Source organism: Phocoena sinus, chromosome 1, assembly GCF_008692025.1.
Source record: "Phocoena sinus isolate mPhoSin1 chromosome 1, mPhoSin1.pri, whole genome shotgun sequence".
NCBI lineage: Eukaryota > Metazoa > Chordata > Mammalia > Artiodactyla > Phocoenidae > Phocoena > Phocoena sinus.
This window is the reverse complement of record NC_045763.1, coordinates 137,150,325-137,165,531: the sequence shown is the minus strand read 5'-3', so window position 1 is coordinate 137,165,531 and position 15,207 is coordinate 137,150,325. Positions and strand designations below refer to the sequence as shown.

At 48.6% G+C, this 15,207-nt stretch overlaps 1 protein-coding gene across 1 annotated transcript; it reads right to left on the bottom strand.

Moving 5' to 3' along the window:
• Positions 1–12,350: 12,350 nt before the first annotated feature.
• On the bottom strand, positions 12,351–14,540 carry IER5 (immediate early response 5). Its single transcript, XM_032609455.1, has one exon. It carries the CDS (start codon positions 14,295–14,297, stop codon positions 13,317–13,319), a length of 981 nt encoding a protein of 326 aa, XP_032465346.1. The 5' UTR covers positions 14,298–14,540; the 3' UTR covers positions 12,351–13,316.
• Positions 14,541–15,207: the final 667 nt, after the last annotated feature.

Genomic DNA, 15,207 nt, shown 5'->3' with positions numbered 1-15,207 from the left:
CATCAAAACGCCTGATGACTTCCTTTTTACATCTTAGCCTATAAGATAGCTTCAACTACTACACACTCCAAGCGTAGGCATCAAAACCCAAGCCCAGAAGACAAAGGAGTTATAAAAGAATAAATGTTGACCCAGGACCAGAAAGACAATCTGTTGTCCAGAGAACAAGACAAGAGGGTGCATGGACTCAGGTGCCAGATGTGCAAGCGGGGACGGGGGGGGGGGGGGGGGCGGTTGGGGGGGCAGGACTGAAGGGCTCTATGTGCTGTTGAATCTCCTTTAATATTACTATGCACTGAATTGCGCTCCCAGCCCCTGCATTCATATGTTGAAGCCCTAACTCCCAATGTGCATCTGGAGATAGGGTCTCTAGGAGGTAATTAAAATTGAGTTCATAAAGGATTGTAGCCTTATATGAAGAAGGAAAAGAGAGATCTCCCCATCACCAGAGTGTGTATATAATGAGAAGGCAGCCGTCTGCAAGCCAGGAAGAGAGCCCTCACTGGAACCCAACCATGCTGGCACACTAATCTCAGACTTCCATCCTCCAAAACTATGAGAAAATAAATTTCTGTTGTTTAAGCCACCTAGTCTGCAGCATTTTGTTATGGCAGCATGAGCAAAGACAAATATGTCTTTGCTTGGAGCTGAACACCCTTCCTACCACCTCTGCCACCTGGCATTTTGTTCAGCACTTCCACAGTTGTCTCATTTTTAATTCCTAACTGTGTGAGTTGGAATTGGCAGGATTTATTTTTAAATGAAAGAGCTAAAACTCAGAATGATTAAGTGACTTGCTGAAAGTCACACAGATTGTGAATGGGCCAAACCAACACTTGAGTCTCCCCAGACAACATCTAGTCAACTAATGCTAAGTACTTACCATGTGCTAGGTTCTGATCTGGATTATGGGACAAGAAAGATGAATGTGATTTAGAGATGGGAAGGGCACAGTCTGGTCAGGAAGAGGAACATGTAAACAAATCATTACAGCAAAGAAAAGTGTCTACAAGGATAATTGGCCCAGCAGGTTTTTGGGGAAAGCGTTGCAGGCAGAGGAATCCTGGGAAAACATGGCTTTTCAGGGAGCCACAAGTACAGCTTAGAGCAGAGTATAGTGGAGGGAAGGAAGAGGCAGAGATGCTCCACAGGCCATTGAAGATACTGTTCCTCTTCCTCCTGCCCAAGGACTCTGATTGCCTCCCCAGGGCCTTGGCCAAAAGAGAGAACTGAATTTGAACAGAGATCAAGGCAGTCCTTAAGGGACCCAATATCCCTAAGGAGATGCAGCAGTGAATTCTTCAATTAGGTTCATATTGACCTTCTATAGTAAATTATCTTTGTTTGATTGTTTGAGCTGGGGGGTCTCCTAAGGGTTAGTTTATTACAGCCCTAACCACTTGTAAATAAGTGATAATGTGCTTTAATTAAGAGAAGATATGAATTGCATACCTATGCATTTTACTAGCAAGTGTCAATGTCTATATAGAATGGCTGGTTTCCAGAGGCACAGAGTCTTACTTAAACTAATACAGGATCATCCCTCACAATAGAAATGCAGAAAAGGATCGTAGTTAATGAAGGGACTAACATCTGTCTGCTCTGTTTTGGGAGCATTAGTCCAAGTTCTTACCAGTTGGATACGAGGATTCACTTACCTTCTACTGTTTTCTTTACAAGTTGCATACTTGTGTTTATCACAAGTATGACTTGTGATATCTGACTTTCAGGGACTTATTAAATTGCAGCACACAAATGCCCTCTCTTGGGGAGGGACTGTAGGTTGGGGAAGAAATGAACCCAGAAGGGTTATATGCACTCCCAGCCCCTCTCCCAGAAACTGGGTTCCGCAGGTCTGCCCACCTCCCCAGGATGTTCATTCCGCACACCAGGCCAACAGCCAATTTAAGGGCTGGTTCTGGGATTTCAACATCTCTCTGCCTGGGACGAAATGAAGACTATCACCTCTGCCTCACTGGAGATCTCATTAGAACTTGAACTCTGGTCTTTGTTCTTTCCCAGCGGGTTCAGTACAGTGGAGAAGGTGAGGGGAGAAGGGGGGTCGGTAAAACCACAACTCCCAGAGCATCAAGGGTCCGACGGGCCTCTGAGATCTGGATGTGAGTTAGCAAGCAATTACCTACAAGACAGCCTGGTAACCGGAGAAGCGGCCGAAAGAATTTGATTCTACTCGCTCTGTGAGAGGATGTCTGCCTTCCCTCAAGCACCCCACCCCTCCCCAGCTTCTCAAGGCTAATTTCACCACCTTCTGCCTACTTTCCAAGTGATATTCCACTCTCAGTGGAAGCAAGGTCCCAGGGCTCAGAGGCAGAGGGCTCTGTTCTGGCTACATTCTGCTTGGTTTGGCCATTGTCAACATCACTGCTCTTTGTCTATATTGGGAGAAGGGGAAAGAATCAGAGGGTGCTGCTACCCTCCCTACTCCAATACCCCTACAGCCTTCAAACCCTTTGGGGGAAGAGAATTTAGGAAGAAAGAGGTGACTCAGAATTTTCTCAGAAACCGGAGTGGGAGCCCAGCTGGGCTGCAGGAAGTGTGGGGTCTGAGTGAAAGAAACCTCACATTCCTTTCTCTGTTTGGCTGTAAGCTTCCCCCTGCCTACTGTTGCTGGGCTAGTCCCCCCCCCACCTTTTTTTTTTCACTTTCTCTGGTTCAGCTGGTACTGAAAGGCCTCTACATAGATAAGATTAAGGTCCCGCACTTATCTTCAAAGAATTTATGAGAAGGAAAGAATTTCAGGAGGTTAAAAAAAAAAATGTACCTAAATAACAATACAAGGCAATTATATGTGCCTAGGAGAAGGGCCACTGCAGCTAATAGTCCCGTCATTTCTCACCTGAATTATTGAACGGCCCTGTAACTGGCCCAGCCTCACCCTGCCTCCAGGCTTTCCTCTTCTTCCACTCCCCATCTAGTCTCCACACAATAGCCGGTGATGGATCTAAACTCAAATCCAATAGGGTCCCACCCCTACTTAAAAGCCGTCCTTGTTGGCTACCCCACATCTTCCAAGATGAAACCAAAGCTCCTAACATGGCACCCTAGCCTTTTGTAGTCTGACCTCTTCCAATCCACGAAGCCATTCCCACTTCACACTCAGGCTCCAACAGGAGTGAAGCATTTGTGATGTCCAGATACTACCGGCTCTCTGGCCTCAGGGCCTTTGCACAGGCAGCTCTATCTGCCTGAAATGCTTTTCCTCTTACTGGCCACTTGGCTAACTCCAATTTGCCTTTGGGGACTCAGCACAGAAATAACTTCTACCTCCCAGGAACCCTTCCCTGATACTCTGAGTTAAGCACCCCTCATCAATATCCCCTTATCACCACAGTATGAAGTCTGAATTATAATGAGTTTTCCATCCCTCTCCCTTGTAAACATCAAGTTCCTTACTCATCTTTGTACCTAGAGCCTGGCACAGAGTAGACACTAAATGACAGTTGGATGAGAGGCTGCCCAGCAGGCAGAGGAGCTCATAGAGAATATGGGAAGTCATTAGAGGCTTTTGAGTCAGAGGCTGATAATATCCGAAAACTATATTGTAAGTTGAGTAATCCATTAGTTATTCAGTCGTGCTGGGAGGAGGGAGGTTGAGGGAGCCGGGAGAACGACTGAAGTAGTAAGGGCTGGAAGTTGAGAATGACGAAGACTACAGTGGGGACTGGAAAGGGGATGGAAATGAGCTTCACGGTGGAGGTAGGGCTAGAAGCTTGAGCAAGATATTTGGATGTGTTTAAGAGGGGGATGCGGGATGAGGTGAGGCCAAGGTCTGCAGCCCTGGTGCCGGAGAAGGAACTCGAATAGAGGAAGCAGACCAGGAAGCAGACCAAAGTTATGAGAAGGCACTGGATGCAGGTAGCAGTGGGAAGAGGGCTGCGCGGGAATCTGATAGAGGAGATGATCTGTTTGTTTTTAGAAATAGCTTCAGCTAATTAGGACAGAAAGCAAACCGACTGGAGGACTTTTGAGCTCTGCGTTGCTTTTGTCTCTTGGTGGTCTAGGCATGGAAAGCCTAACAAGCTATAGGGCCTTATCTTGTCCTTTTTTTTTTTTTGGCCATGCTGCGCAGCTTGTGGGATCTTAGTATCTTAGTTCCCTAACCTGGGATTGAACCCTGGGCCCTCAGCAGTGATAGCGTGGAGTCCTAACCACTGGACCTCCAGGGAATTACTTTTTTTTTTTTTTTTTTTCTTTTTCTTTTTGTCCTTTCAAAAATTGTGATGGGGCTTCCCTGGTGGCGCAGTGGTTGACAGTCCGCCTGCCGATGCAGGGGACACGGGTTCGTGCCCCTGTCCGGGAAGATCCCACATGCCGCGGAGCGGCTGGGCCTGTGAGCCATAGCCGCTGAGCCTGCGCGTCCGGAGCCTGTGCTCCGCAACGGGAGAGGCCACAACAGTGAGAGGCCTGCGTACCGCAAAAAAAAAAAAAAAAAAAAAAAAAAAATTGTGATGAAGGCTCAGGAATGGTGCTGCTCGGTAAATCTCTCCTCCAGCTTCAGCACAAAATGATCCCACGCCAAGTAGAGCTATTAAATCTTTTGCATTTCCCCCATGCTCCAGAGGACTTTGCTGGGGGATAATGCTGTTTCTCCATCTGGAGGGCACTACGTTTTATCAAATACACAGTTCTCAGCTCATTACCTTTTTTCTCCTTCTCACATTCTTCCTGTTTTCTGACTCTGAGTTTATTTTAGTCTCGTGTTTCTCTTGAAATTATCACAGACATCTGTCGCTCCTGCCTTCACCATCCGTCCACCCCTCTCTCCTCTCCCACGCCTACCCTCATCTCCTTAACCTCTCATCAGTTGCTTTACGAGACCTAAAACTGCTCAGCTTCCCTCCCTTTTCTCAGCATCCAGGGCCTCTTTGTTGGGCACGTCTCAACCTGTTCTCAGTCTCAGACTAACCCTCCACAACACCAAGAATGACAGATGAGGTCAGACTTGCTTGGGAGGGAAGTAAAGGCGAATTTCTTACCCAGGAAACCATGCTCATTCATAACTGGCTTTCCAAATGAGAACAGACTACGTGTGTGTGTGTGTGTGTGTGTGTGTGTGTGTGTTGTGTTTTCTGCTGACAAAACCCCCAAGCCTGCTTTCCTCAGAGCACATGCCTGCATTCTGATGTTTTAAACTCTGAAAATATAAAGAGGACGAAGCATTAGAAATATACATCTGTAGATTAGTAGCTGGCAGGTGCTAGGGTTTGGGGGAGTGATCCTTTATCCTTCGGGATCCTCTTGTACATTGTTACCTTGCCATCTGGTAGGCTGGGGTTGAAGCTGCAAGAGTCTTCTTGGGCTGAGAGTGATGCAGAAAATGCAGGCGACTGATCCTAACGAGGTCCCTGGAGTGATTATTAGCGACTCCAGTCTCCTTTTATTTGACAGGAGAAGGAAAAGAAAGTTGTTTATTCCTTCTGATAAGAGACACTTACTTAGTAGTTTATATATTCAAACCCCATTCACCTCAACAGGCCCTTTCAATCGACACCACATCCTCCCTAGCTATCATCCTGGTGCTCTTTCGCCTCTTACGCCAAATTTCGGTGGGGGTGGGGGGGAAGCTACAGCTGGAGCCTCCACATCCTTCCTTCCACTCCCTTTATGATCAAGTTTTCTCTTCCATCTTCTACTTGAATCTCTCTCAAAATTCACCAGTGACCATGTTTAGTATTCAATGTTCCTGTTTTCCGTGACTTGTATGTTGCCCATCTCCCTGTGTAGAAGCCTGATTCCCACCTTTCCACAAACTGTGATCCTGCTGACAGAGCCTTCTTCCTACTCCAGCCCCTAACTTCATGCTTCCCCTTCACTAGGTCCTTAGCTTCTGCCCTTCTCTCTCGCCTGCAGAGTTTCTTTATGCTGTCAGCTTTAAGGATCATCCCTAAACTCGGCTATGCTCCCCCTGGAGAGCAGCATATGAAAAGGCACAGAAGCCTGCAGCTAGTCCCACATGGCAGGAGGCAGTGTATGAGGAAAGGAACGGCCAGAGGAGCCAGGCTTGAGTGACCTCAAGGTGAGAAGTTCAAGCTAGACACCACCTGACCCCCTGCCACCACCACCCCCATCAGTGGAAATAACTGCTTTTTACTTGATGTGTCATGCAGATCACCTGGGGATCTTGTGAAATGCAGATCCAGTAGGTCTGGGGTGGGGCCTGAGATTTTGCATTTCTGGTAGACTCCCAAATGGACCCATGCTGCTGGTCCAAGGACCATACTTTGAGGAGCAAGGGGCCAGATCACACTCACCTATGGTCAGATTTTCTGGGGGGGGTTCTGTGTTGTTTATGCATCTCATCTGGAATGTAACCCAACTTGAGGGCCAGGATCCAGTTGTTTGCATCTTGTATTCCCTACTGATGATTTCCTTCTGGTGTTTCCTGTAAATACTTAATTGATGGAACCCAGGGCTGAGTTGTTTATATCTTCCGGCTTTGCTTTACAAACGCTAATTTATCTTCAAATCACCAATCGTGAGGTAAGTGGATACTTTTTTTTTTTTAACTACAGATAGATAGAAACCAGGAAAGATGAATGACTCTCCAAGTAGTGAGTCACATTTTCAGATCCTGGCCTACAAGTCCCTGGCTCAGAGGGGATCCCAGTCCAGGGGGAATTCCAACACTGCCTCTGCTTGGGTTCTCACCTGCCCAGGCAAGATGCCCCACTCACTCTCTGAACCTTGTTTCCTCTTTCCTGACTGATCCGTAGGAGACCCTCCCCCTCACAGAGGAGCTCAGGAGCCTTAAGGAGCGGCAAACTCCATGTTAGGAGGCCAGATAACCTCATGCTGAGGTGACTAAAGGGTTGAGAAGCAGACAGCTGCGCCAGCCCACGCGCTGGGATCGTCCACACGCTGCATCTTTACAGCTGCTCTCAGCAGTGCAGACTAGGAGCACCTTTTAAAAGACATTTTGAAGAGGGAGTGAGTGAAGTGTAGGGAGAAAACCACAGAAATCACTGAGTAATAACGACCTCAGCATAGCGGCCCATGTACTCTAAGTTCAGCTTCTGAAACTGAATCTTTGGGTTCAGGGATTTCTCCCATGGCCATAAAAATAAAAGCAACTCCAGTCTCTAAAGTAGGTCACGCAGTTAGAGAGAGAGAGAGAGAGAGAGAGAGAGAGAGAAAGGCTCGTGCTGATAAATGCAGATGTCAAGGTGCTTTCACCCTTTTCCAAACCAAAAACAAAAACTTGGAAATTGTCTGAAGAAAACAGGAGGTTGTGGTGCAGCTTGAGAAAAGCCAGGGGGAAGAAAGTGGGAGGGGCGCTCCTGCCCTGGAGAACGTGACTCCACGGCGATCCCCCCCCATCCATGACTGTTCCCACCCCACAGTCTCTCTTCACGATCTCCAGCTCACTTGCTGCCCATCACCTCTGTTGCATGATTCCAGTGGGTTGTAACTATTCCCCACTCCCACTTCTGTTAACTCACTGTAAAAAGTTTCTATTAATCAATCAAAGCCTAGAGAGGAAAGACAAAGCAAAGAAGCACTTTGGGACTTCTCCATTAGAGGAGGCCTGGGGATCCATTTTCTGTTCTAGAAGGCAGCACTGGGAGTTCCAGCAAAGGCAAGGGGGATCTGTGTAGCCCACATTTGGGCTACGCTGACTTTGCCTCTCCTTTCCCCCATCTGGTCCAAGCCAAGCCGGCTTTCAGTGGCTGCTCCTGTTTCTAAGATGGATACTCCCATACCCACTCCCTGCTATTATGCTGGAATCTGGGGTCTGGTGAGGCACCAGGGTTGGACCACCAGCAATCACAGCTGTGGCTTGATCCCTGGGGGGCAGAGCCTCCGGAGACTGCAAGTCTCAAGTTCAAGAAATCCAACTCTGCTCCTTCGTAGCTGGTGGTAGCATTCCCAGTCCCAGCTCCTCCCTGTGCCTCAGACCCTTCCCCAGGCAAACGATAAATGTGAGTGCCCTAGGAAGAGGATGGAGGGAGGGGAATCTCAGAAAGACCCAGCAGAGACAGAAAAACAAAACAACTCCAGCACTGAAGAAAGTATCTGTGCCACAAAGGGCAGGATGATGCTGTGACTGGCTAGATGGAAAGAGCCATGCACTTGTGGATCAATTTGGAGAAAGACTCTTAATGGGTGGTGTCCTGGATTCAGGAAAGGCATCAAGTGTGGGGAGTAGCCTAAGGAAATCCTGCCCTCAGAGACAACTTCAGTGCTTTGAGCAGAGGGAACAGAATGGTTTTTTACCTCAGAGAAAGCAAGTTGCCAGCAGCTGCCCTGCCCCAAGACTTGAGAGGTCAAATGAGTTGAAGAACAAGCAGGTGGGAGCACATAGCTTTGGCACAGCTCTGAGTGCTAGAAAAACTGAAAGGAGCCTTGCCTTGGCATCTAGGGGAATGATTGGGCTGGAGCAGCCTGACAGAAGCCCAGTCCTCAAAGCCCGGGGAGAAAGCAGAGGGCTGGGATCAGGGCCGACTTGGTGCCTAGAAGGGGCGAAAAAGGGACGCTGCATCTCACCTTCATCCTGTAAGTTAGGGATGTGGCTTATGACACAGAGACTTCGTGTGACCAGGTCCCAGAAAACTTGATTATATAAAATAAGTAGATCTACCAACAGGCCTATTTTATAACAGTCTCCTAAGAGAATTGCTACTGGAGAGGCTCGGTGGTGATGACCAGGACCAGCCCTTCTTTCTGCAGCTCCCCAAAGCTGACAGCCAAGACTCTTTCTCACCTGCCCTAAAGCGGGCAGCACCCAGCAGTGGAAACTGCTTCTGATCAGCAGAGTGGGGAGAGGGAGAGGCCCTGTCAGGAATCCAGTCCCTGGAGGCTTCTCCCTCCCTGCTTGTAGAATTCCAAACGTCTGAGATAAACCGCAGGATACAGTCCAGCAACATCCCAACCGGGCTATATTCCTCTGGGAATGAGCAATAGCTAGACAGAGATTTTATTTTTAAAACCCTCATTCCCACTTGGGGCAGGGGGTGGTGGTAGGCACTGGGGAAAACTGTGCTTGGATCGGGAAGGGGGCATTCTGCTAGACGTGCGTATCCTTTTACACTTTTTGTTCTTACATATTCTCTTCTCTAGTGTACCCTCAAGAATTGTTACTGAAAAACTCCTAGGGCCATGAGTTAAGATCACAATGATTCCTAACATCAACTCCGCTTCTACTCTATTTTTCCTCCCAAGGCTTTCCACTGGGTAGAATTTTAAATTTGAACAATGGTTCAAAGGCTGAGAGACAAACTGCTCATTACTGGAAAGAGTGCCAGGAATCCTGGGAAGCAGACCTCACTCCCCACCAGAGTTCTGTACCTAATCGGAAAGGCTTCTTTCATAGTCACGGGAGGGTTAGATTAGTGTTTCTTTTCATTCTCGTCTTCTTTCAGGAACTGCTGGGATAAAAGCAAGCCTAGGAGAATAAAAAAATTCACAAATAGGACAAGAATAAAATATTTAGGGCAAGAGATCATAAGTTCTTTGGTTATTCAGTGAACTGAACTAACTCTACTTTAAAAAAGTATAAGGAAGTAAACGTCCATCAGACTGCATGTCACAGTGGGTATTAGCCTTTCGACCCCATCTCACAGGCTCTAAGCTGAGTTGTTATGCCTAGCAAGTTGAAGTGATAAAATAGAGTTTTGTCATCATGAAGTCTGTTCCCGATATTTACTCTATCTTTATTCTGAGATGCATTCTACTAAAGTTGTTAGATGGCCCATTCCCTTCCACTTCTCATCCAAAAATCTAATCAGCAGTGAATGGTAGGAACGCAAGAGTTATTATTACCCCGTTAGGTGCCTTAAATCAAAGTCAGTCACTCCGAAGGGGCAGTTCAAGCTTTCCAGCTTTCTATCATTAGTTCCTTTCCCCAAATACAATCAGTGGTTTCTGAGAAGGAAGACGGGCTTAAAGAGACACAGTTGAGAAGTATTGTACTAAAACTTATCACCTTTATTCACTATTGATGTGATCTTCCTGTAGTACTTGTCAAAAAGCACTTTAAACATCTGGAAGAAAATTTTTTCCCGGACCAGACCTAAGGTTAAATTGATCAAAAAACTCCCGCCCAGAGTTGTCAAGAAGTGGTTAGGTACTAAAACTATGGTTCGTTTCTAGTCACACTGAATCTGATAACCCCATCCTGGCACCAGGAAGGCTCTTTTCCAGGACCTATCAATTAACAGGCTTAAGAAACATTCTATGCTCAAGTAATTCAGGCTAAAAATAACTCTGTGGGCTATTTTTTTTCTCTACTCATCCACAGAAAGCATTTGTGTGTCAACAAGATCTTTGTTCCTTGAGAGTTTTCACTCCAGCTTACTCCTCCCTGAAAATAGTTGTTTGACACAATCAGGAAAGTCACAGGGTTGGTGTGAGGTATAGAGAACAGCAAAACTATTCTAAGCTGTGTGCACTGCCAAGTGTCCAGAGGAAAACAAGAATAAAAGAACCCAGAATTCACAGATCGGATTAACTTAAAGACAGACTCTCCTTTCCCCTCCTTTCTTACAAATATACACAGTTCTTTGACCATAAATAATAGATCCGAGTTATACATAGAACTTCTACATTAACTAACAATTGCACGCTTACTATACTATGTATGAGGTACTTTTCTAAAAACGTTAGGGGCATTAATTTTCACAACTCTATGAGGTAGGCACAATTATCTCAACTGCATATCCGAAAAAACTGAGGCACAGAGAGATGAAGTAAGTTGTCCAGGGTCCCTCAGCTAATAAGGGGCAGAGCCAAGATACGAACCCAGGAAGTCTGGCTCCAGGTCCCAGCTCTAACCATGACACATACTGCTTCTACAATCAGATAATGATCTTTACTGATTTCCTACAAAGCTGTATTTCCCTATCAAATATGTCCATTTACCTTCTCTAAATTAAGCAGACACATGGTCCCATGGTTCATCTTAATGTGAAAACAAGGATCAATGGGGATTTTCATCTCAACCAAAACACATCAACTCAAAACACACCGAATGTTACCCTCTTTCAAATATAAAAGTGCACTGAGACAGCTGTTCAAGCATAATCATTACTTTCTAGCAACAGGAAATGTTTGCAGAATTAAGGCCCTGGACATCTTCAGTTTAGGCAGCCAGCATGCAACAGATCTCTTGTGGCTATAACAGAACTAGTCTCTGAAAGAAAAACAAACTAATTTTAACAAGACTCTGATTAGGGAATGTTTAATTCTATGAATATATTATTTATGGTGATGAAGCATAACGTAGAAAGTTCCTTAATGAATCACTAATAAATTTGCAAAAATGTCAAAACACAGGCCTACTCCGCTATGACAGAAGTTTATACCGTCAGGATTTTAGGGAGGGCAAAGCTCCATTCATAAGCTCCTTCTGCCCAAAGGAAATTACCCTTTCTTAAAGCTTTGTCTAATGTTTCCTCAATTTCTCCCATCTCAAAAACACCCAATCTATTCATAAGATGTTTTAGAACAATTCCGTCTTTTAAAGTGCTATCAACCGTATTTTAAGACACCATTCTCTGATTTGCTTCTGAGACAGATAATTGAATACCTTTCAAAATACTGACCATTTTGCCTTAGACAAAAAGCTCTTAAATGCAGTAATTGTATTTAAAAAAAAAATAGATGACTTGGCTGTCATCATCGAAGTGTTTGCCATGGCCCAAACACTGATGTCACCCTTTGGGTGACAAAAGCAAATCAGGTTTTGCTAAATAAATTTGTCTAGCCCTCCTTGGCCTACTGGCCTTATCTAGCTTGACACAAGCTATTTCCTTTCACTGATGCATTTACTTTCTACAAATATAATTTAAAAAATTTTTTTAAAGCACTGAAAATTCCATCCTGACATCCACTGGAATGCAGAGGTAGTTAGCCCTGATCAGCTGGGAATGTCAGTCTCATCAGCTTCCTTCATATGTCAGTTTTTTTTTTTCAGTAACAAAGTTGAAAGATGACCCATGTGACCTAACAGGAAACTAAAAATTTTAAGTGAAAAACACTTCCGTGGATGGGAAGGGCTTCAGAAGTTGGCACTTAAGTTATTTAATATTAGACACAGTAAGACTGGGCTGTAAAAACTCAAATTGCCTAGACTTTAGAAAAGGCAGTTGCAGTGGCAGGTTTCGAGAAACTGGCCTACCACTGATATTAGTATCTAAGAGCACTCCTCTTAATGTGGATGAGAAATTAAACGTGTCTCTCTTGATACTTAGTGAAGCCAGCAAACAATGTCCCCAGTGTGTGAACCACTGATATTAAGAACCACACCTTCAATTTTCCACGTGGACCATAGTTCCCCTCCTCCCACTTTCCTCCCTCCCAACCCAGACAGGTGATTACAGACAAGGAGGCGGTGAAGTTGCTTCAAAATATTTAATACGTGTTAGACACGTAGTTACATTTTTATACAAAAATCAAAACGACGAAGGAGAAAATACTGTACAAAAACCTTGTCAGCTCCCCCAACCTTTATACAACAAAGACTGGAGTCACTATCTACAAACCCATAAGGTCTTTCCACTTAGGGCTTCTGTCTGTAAACTTTGCTTCCTTAAACAGTTTTTAAAAGCACTGTGTAGTAGGTCTGATCTAGAGCTTTTAAAAAATAAATCTTTTCTCTATAAACTCCGTATTTCCAAGCTTGAACTCTGCCGTGAAGTTCATTAAGCATTTTCCCTGTGGGGAAGACAAGGGCCGCTAACGCTCCCCTTTCCCAGAGTGATTACAGGGTATAAACGTTTCTTCAGGGAGAGAGAAAGGTGGGGAGGGAGAGAAATACCACAAGCCCCTAGTCCAGACGAAATCCCTCTAGTCTGAGGATATCCTGTGAGGAAACGCCGCTCCTGGCCCCGGTGCGGCTCTAGCTTCACGTGAGGAGTCTGTGTAAAGTCCCTTCCTCCCCCGACAGCGAACGGGGAACTCCCCGGGCCCGGCCTTTCTCGCCGCTTCCTTCTCGGTGCTGCCGGCGGCGGAAAGTCCCTGTCTGCCCCCAACCTCCCAAGCCCAGGGGAAGGGGGGATGCACTCCAGAGAGACAAAATAGTCTTAATTCAACGAGACAAACTAACAGACACAAACACAAAAGTCCACGATCGTGCTCCTCCGACACGCCTCACACTGCCCAGTCTCAAGAGGAGACCCGAGAGGCTCCGCACAGCCGGCCGCCAAGCCCGAGAGCAGTCGGTGCCGCCCGGCGGAACCCGGTCTCCTCCTCGCGCTCCGCGCCGACGGCCTCTGGGGCGTCCTCGCAGCCGGAGAGGCCCAGCCCTCACGTCGGGACGCCCGCTGCTCAATCTCCTTCCCGCTCGGGGACCCGAGGGCTCAGAAGGCCACGATGGCAGTGCTCCAAGGGTTGATGTCTCTCAGCACCGGCTTATCGCAGCAGATCTGCCCGGGCTCGGCGGCTTCCGGACCGCTCTCCTCTCCCTCCGCTTCCTCCCGGCCGCCCCCGGGGCTTTTCCGTAAGAGTCCCGAGAAGCTGGAACCGAAGATGCTAATGAGGTTAGCCACGTTACCGGTCTCCATCTCCTCCTCCTCCTGCGCGGCCGCCGCCGCCGCCGCCCCGCCCGACTGCTCTTCTGAGTTCCGGCGGGGTTTCTTGAGCGGGGTCGAGCCGGGCGCCGGGCGGTCCGCGGGGCCGCCGCCCACGCCCTCCGCGCCGCGCTTCCTGGGGCAGACGGGGGGCGGCACGGGGGGCTCGGGCCCGGCGGGACTAGGCGCGCGGCTGCCGTCCACGCGAGGAGAGGCGCTCGTCTTGTCCTCGTCCCCCGGGGGGCAGCCCCAGGGACGGCGCGCTGCCCCAGGCCCCTGGGGGAAGACGTCTGAGCCTCCGGCGGGAACCCCGGCTCCTCCGACCGCCGTCTCTCGCGGTCCCTCCACGCGGCACCAGGCAGCTTCCGCCGCCTCCGCCTCTCCGCCCTGAAGAGTGTCCCCGGCGCCCGTCACCGGGGCTGCGGGCTCCGCGTCACCCGCCCGTGGCACTTCTAGGACGGCAGGGAGCTCCAGCTGGGGTTCGGGCTCCGGCCAGGCGGCACAGGCGGCCGGCGGAGGTGGCTCCCCCCAGCACGCGGGTGGCCCGGCCACCGACTCCCCAGGCTGCTGCGGCAGCGCCGGGGCCCCCGGGTGACCGGCCAGGTAGAGTCCGGGGCACGGGTCGCTCAGGTAGACCTGGCGGGCGCTGCGGAGCACCAACGAGACCAGGAGGTTCTTGTGCAGCTTGATACCGCCGCGCTGGGCCCGCGAGTTGTAGATCTTGCCCAGAGAGATGCTGACGATGCGGTGAGCCTCCAGTTTGAACTCCATCCTGCCTCGCCTTCCCAGGGCTGGCGCGGAGGTGAGGGAGTGAGCCCCGACCCACCTTCCGAAGCTGAGACGGGAACGATAGGCGTCAACGAGTCCGCCCCGGGGGTGGAACCTGAATCTCTGAAAACTCCGAATAGAAACGGCTCCGGCGACGCGCTCGCAGGCTCTTGCGCCCTCCCCACCTTAGCTTGGCAGCCAGGTTGGGGTCGGGTCGCTAACTGAGGGCAGTCCGGCCTCCGGGCGCCTTATAAAGGCCTCCCGACAGCCAATAGCGAAGGGCCGCCAACCGTTCCGGGGCCGATCGGCGCGCCCTCGTGCGCCTCGCGCGGCCAATCGGAGACCGAGGAGGGGCACCAGGGCCATTCGAACGTTGGTCCCGCGGAGCAGGCTCTTAAAGGGGGCGACGCGCGCGACGCTGACCGGCGGGTCGGGGTCAGTGCTGCGAGCGGCGGGGGCCTGAATGGCCACGGTGTTGTTTGTACTTAAACTTGCTGGCCTGTGTGCTACTTGCCGGAACCAAAGCGAACTAAACCATTCGAACTTTCATCCGATTATGGTGGTGGACTTTGCTCTGCAATAAAGTCCTGATCCTTCCCTGATCAACACTCCTCCCTCCCCCGCCACCGTTTGCAAGGCGTCACACTCCTGTAAGCTCCGGGGCAACCCGATAGAAATGGAGATGATGGCAAAACGTGGCACAGGATACCCTTGGATAACAAATAGTGTTACTACAAGATATTTAGCAGATATTAATTTTGGATAAATCCCTTGCCTTCTAGAGTCACATACACTCATTAGCACCTGTCAATTTTAACACCGAAGAAAGAAAAAGAGGGTTCTAAAAGTTCCAAAGTTTCTGACTGCTTATCAAGGCTTTGTGCCTACGTACAAAGTTTTTGGTTCTCCACTA

Bases quoted from the DNA above. Each gene is read 5' to 3' on its own strand.
- IER5 (XM_032609455.1), bottom strand. From the start codon at position 14,297: ATGGAGTTCAAACTGGAGGCTCACCGCATCGTCAGCATCTCTCTGGGC.